This window comes from Benincasa hispida, chromosome 1, assembly GCF_009727055.1.
Source record: "Benincasa hispida cultivar B227 chromosome 1, ASM972705v1, whole genome shotgun sequence".
In the NCBI taxonomy this organism is placed as follows: Eukaryota; Viridiplantae; Streptophyta; class Magnoliopsida; order Cucurbitales; family Cucurbitaceae; genus Benincasa; species Benincasa hispida.
Window position 1 is genome coordinate 10,535,020 of NC_052349.1, and position 5,399 is coordinate 10,540,418.

Here is a 5,399-nt window from a genome sequence, read left to right on the forward strand (position 1 = left end):
CTTGACCTAGCATTTCACTTTCCACTAAAAAATCGAAAGCTCAACATGTTAATTGTTTTCTTTTTTTTTTTTTTTTTTATTTTTTAAAACCTGTCCTTGAACTTTAATTGTAATCCCAACTTAATAGATATTATAATTGATAGCATTTCAAAATTAATAATTAGATAAAAACAAACTCTTACATTCTGACAAATTTACTTCCCTATATGTATATTTTATAAAGAAAATCAATAATGGTTAAATATAATATAAGCTTAAAATGTGAATCGATGTAATTGACTGATATGCTTCTCAATCTCACACGCTATGTATAAGCATATTTTTCCAACGTTAAAGATTATTTTAATACATAACGTGTAACTCTAACCGAACGAATAATGTTTAAAAAATACTTAGGTGCATTTTAGATTACACAGACATGTTATAATCGTTTCAAATATGAGGGGAAGGTAATTGGAATTACTTGGCTATATGATATGATATGATATGATATGATATGATATGATATGAATATAATAGAATAGAATAGAATAGGTGTGGCACTGGTCTCTGCTGCTTTCACTCACTGCCCCACTCTTCTATTTAATTATTTTTGTGGGGAATTTAATAATTAAAAAAAAAACAAAAGAAAGAAAAAAAAAAACTAGAAAAGGGAAGTGATGAATGGGAGACACGGTGGCGGTTGGGTATGAGTGGCGGCGGCGCCAGTGGTGGTGTGGAAGAAAAAGTCCATTCTCTCTCCTCCACCTTCCACTTGGCACCTTCACTCATGTAAAGCTAAACTCTGGTCGTCTCTATACTCTCTCTCACATCCACAAATTAATTAAATAAATATTATCATCCAACTAATTCCCTCTCAACTAAAAACTAGGATTACTAATTTACTACCCACCGTAGCCTTGGTTTAGTTTTAACCATACAATTTAGAACAAAACACAACAACGATAACAACAACAACAACATGCGTTTTTAGCTTTTAATTCCCCCACACTACAAACTTAAAAAAAAAAAAAAAACATTACCCTAAACTTTTTTATAAAAAAAAAGAAAAAAAAAGAAAAAAGAAAAAAGAAAAAGCAAACTCTCGATCTTCTCTCCCCCATTGTGCCTTAATTTTCTCCTCTCCTCTTCCTTCCCATCACTATTTTGTTTTCGTTTTTGTTTATGGCAGCTTTGATTTTGGACCACCAAAAGCCCAACTTGAAGCATTTCTGTAAAATTTGCAAAAAGGGATTTGGTTGTGGCAGAGCCCTTGGTGGTCACATGAGGGCTCACGGCATTGTTTCTGACGACTCACCATCACCTTCCAATATTCTTGACGGCGACGATCCTGATCCCGATCCTGATTTTCCTCATAATCATCATCATCATCATCATTCTTGGGACGACCACCATAATAAACCCATTAACCGCCGTATGTACGCCCTTCGGACTAACCCCAATCGCCTCAAGACATGCCGCGTTTGCCACAATTGCGGCAAGGAGTTCTTCTCTTGGAAATCCTTCCTCGAACACGGCAAATGCACCATCTCCGACGACCCCGACGACTCCATTCTCTCCTCCCCGCCTTACTCCGACGACGACGACGACGACGAAGATGAATGCACCGCCACCCCCCGTAGAGCCTCCGGCAGCAATAATAATAATTGGTCCAAGCGGAAGAGATCGTTGAGAGTGAAGGTCGGCTCCCCAGCTTCCAACGAAGAGGAAGACCTTGCGAATTGCCTGATGATGCTGTCGAATGGGCGGGTGGTGGAGCCGATGTTGATGGAGGGGGACGCAGAGGCAGAGGCGGAGGCAGAGGAATCTTGCGCTTCCGCCAGCAAGGATGATCATCACCTTCTTCTTCAGCAGCAACAGGATCATAACCATCATAGAAATTATAATTACAATAACAATAATAACAACATTAGGAAACCCATAAACTTCATACCCCCAATTTCGTACAGACTTCCGGATACAGAGGAAGAGAACAACAACAACAAGGCGAAAGGAACAGTGGGGGCCGGGAAGGGAATGTTCGAATGCAAAGCGTGTAAGAAAGTATTCAATTCCCATCAAGCTTTGGGTGGCCATCGGGCTAGCCATAAGAAAGTCAAGGGCTGCTTCGCCGCACGCCTCGATCACATGGACCTTGACGCTCGTGAAAACGACGACGTTTATGAGGACTCTCTTTTCCCCACTAAAACCAACCACAATTCCTCCTCCTCTGCCTTCCACTACGAAAACCCCATGGCCTCTGTTTCCAAAAGGAAGACCAAAGTCCATGAATGCTCCATTTGTCACCGAATCTTCTCTTCCGGACAGGCTTTGGGTGGTCACAAGCGTTGCCATTGGATCACCTCCAATGCCGCCGCCGCTGCTGCCGCAGCCGAGGCTCCAAAGTTTCACGACAAAAGGGTCGTGACCCCGGCTCCGGCTAATTTCAATTCAATTACAGCTAATTCACAACTTGTCCTCCCATTGGACCTGAAGTTGGATCTCAACCTCCCCGCTCCCGCCGACGAGGTTCGGAGACCGGCGTTCGAGGTGTCGACGGAGATTCACTTGCAGTCGTGGGCGTGTACAAACGACAAGGCGGAGGAAAATGAATGCGATGAAGAAGAGCAGAAACAGGGGAGGGAGAACAAAATGATGATGAAGAATGAAGAAGAAAACAAGGGAAACAAGAACAGCAACATTGTGAATAATGAGGATGTGGAGGAAGAGGCGGAGAGTAAGGTGAAATTAGCAAAACTTAGTGAGCTAAAGGATATGAACATGAGTGCAGGGAATTCTTCGCCATGGTTGCAGGTGGGAATTGCTTCAACAACTCATGTCGTCACACCTGATCCTTGATATATAATCCTTTTTTTTTTTTTTTTTCTTTTTTTTCCCTTTTTTTTTTCACATTTTTTCATTATAATGTGCATTTTTGTATAACAGTAAATCATACCAAATTTACAACTAGAGGACATCATAAATTAAATGATATTCAAAATTGTTGTGGTCAATTTTATGATTATGCACTTATTTAATTCTCTGATTATTATACTAAATAATACTTGTTGCACTATTCCTCAACTAATAAAAACAAATACTAAGTGTTATTTTAGGGCCTTATGAAAAATATTTGTAAAAACTGAGTAATATTGAAACTATTTATAAAAATAACGTTAATTTTTTTTTTTGTTAAAGACTGTAGTGTTTCAACTTTTATTTAATTCAGTCTCTTATAAAGACTGAACTATACTTTTTAAAATTTTTCCTTTTTAACCAATTAAGAGGCATTTAGTTTAATTTTGTTTATCATTTATAATTTCTTACTTTATTGTTTTTTCATCTCTCTATATATCTTTTTATCTTTTATAAATATTTTGTTTTACATCATTTCTCTAGTTTATCTTTTATACCTTAATTTGAGATTTTTTTTTTCTTTTTTGCAAGTTTTAAAACTTATTATTATTAATGTATATAAGATTTAAATATTATTTTTTTTAGTTTCCAAGTAATATAAGAGATGACATTATTCTAAATTAATTTTTTCAAGATATTTTTTAAATTTATTTATTTTTAATGAAAGATTCATTTTAAACCAAAATACATCCCAAACTTAAAATTTGTAATTGTATCAAAATTTTAAAAATCACACACACACTTTAATTGTATCAATTTTTTTTAGTAATTTTAATTGTTCAGTAGATTCATTTGTACCTGCGCTTTAATTGTTCAGTAGATTCATTTGTACGCGCACGTGCACGTGTACACACATTCTGATACTTGTGTCATTGTAACTATTAGTCTTAATTTTTTAGTCAATAATTGTCGATTTTTTTTTTGTAGGTTTGGCTTCATGTTGTAGGGATAGATGAAAAACCATTTTTCCACCACATTTTTGAAGCATCATTTGTGTTGAATTTGTTATAGCACTTGGTTCTATATGTTCGCAAAAAGTGGAAGATTCCATTCGATTTTGTGATTGAATAATTCTAGCAAAAGGTCCATGCTAGTTGAAAATAATTTGAAAAATGTAGAGTTAATTCAAATGTCAAAAGAATTTGAGGAAATATTATTTGAAAAGTATTAAAAATTTTCAAGACTTTGGTATGGTAGGATAACCTCATTAAGGCCAAATATATCCCACCAATCATCAAACCGTAATGGAAAAATTTGAATATATGTTTTGTCAAATATTATGAACAAGAAATGATTTAAAATATTTAACCAAAACATATTATACCAAGCATTTTGCTAATCAATCTATGAATAAGTTTGTGAAATAAATTGATGAGAAACTATTTTCTCGGTATAAATACTTTGATTCCATTTGGTTGGAGTTAGAACACGAAGAATTCTAACTTTTGAAAAGACAATTATGTTGGGGTCTCTTTGTTTCTATTATGAGTGATTTTTCAATTGAGTTGGTATCGACAACAATAAATTCATAGAATAAACGAGTTTTTTTTTTGGATGATTTGGAATAAAATAGAAATTTGACATAAATATTTTTTGATTGTTTCAAGAATATAATTACAAATTCTAAAAGATACATAACCTCTACATATTCTCTTTTAGAAGAAACTAAGTTTCGAAATAACAATGATCAAGAAGTGATAGCTTCTCATTTCAAAATGATTGACGTACCTCAAAGCGGAATAAAAATACCAACATTAAAAGATATTAAAATTATATAATTACATAATAATTATTCCAATAAAATTTTACATACAATATTAATTGAAAAAGAAATATGTGCTTCTATTCCTAATGCCTTCTAGGAAAGAAAGTAGCACATTGTTAGCATACCATATATTAAAAGTTTTCATGAATAAAGAATTCCTATCAAAGCAAGATGTATACAATGAATCCTGAACTATTAAAACATTATCATAAAGAAATTCACAAAGATTTAGAAAAAAGACTCATACGACCTAGTAAATCACCTTGGAGTTGTGCAACTTTTTATGTTAATAATCAAGCAGAAATTAAATGAGGAGTGTCTCGTCTTGTAATCAATTACAAACAATGCCTTAGTCTTCTCAAAGTTCGATATGAAATTTGGATTTTGGTAAATTCAAATTGCTTATATATATATAAACTTTGAATATTAAAAAAATCCCAAATTAAGGCAAAAAAATACTCTCTTATCTTAATTACTTTTGCAAATATCTCGTCTTAGTTGGAATAAAAGATTAAAAAAATTAGGTAAAAAGTATTTATAAAAGATAAAAAAAATACGGATCCAAGATGGATAAAACATTATTAAAAAAAGAGAGATGAATATAACGTTAAAAAAAATCAAACAAAAAAAACCCTTAATTGTGTTAGGATACCGATTCTTGAATTTTTTACTATCATAACAATAGGTATAATCTTCTGGAAAGAACAAGTGACCGATGAACAACTTCTTTATTAGACGA

At 33.7% G+C, this 5,399-nt stretch overlaps 1 protein-coding gene across 1 annotated transcript; it reads left to right on the plus strand.

Annotated features, from left to right (window-relative positions):
• The first annotated feature begins 988 nt into the window (after positions 1-988).
• On the plus strand, positions 989-2,954 carry LOC120092028. The gene has a single exon (XM_039050224.1). It carries the CDS (start codon positions 1,165-1,167, stop codon positions 2,836-2,838), a length of 1,674 nt encoding a protein of 557 aa, XP_038906152.1. The 5' UTR covers positions 989-1,164; the 3' UTR covers positions 2,839-2,954.
• Positions 2,955-5,399: the final 2,445 nt, after the last annotated feature.

What these genes read in the sequence shown, in the direction of transcription:
- LOC120092028 (XM_039050224.1), top strand. Translation starts at nt 1,165, where the DNA reads ATGGCAGCTTTGATTTTGGACCACCAAAAGCCCAACTTGAAGCATTTC.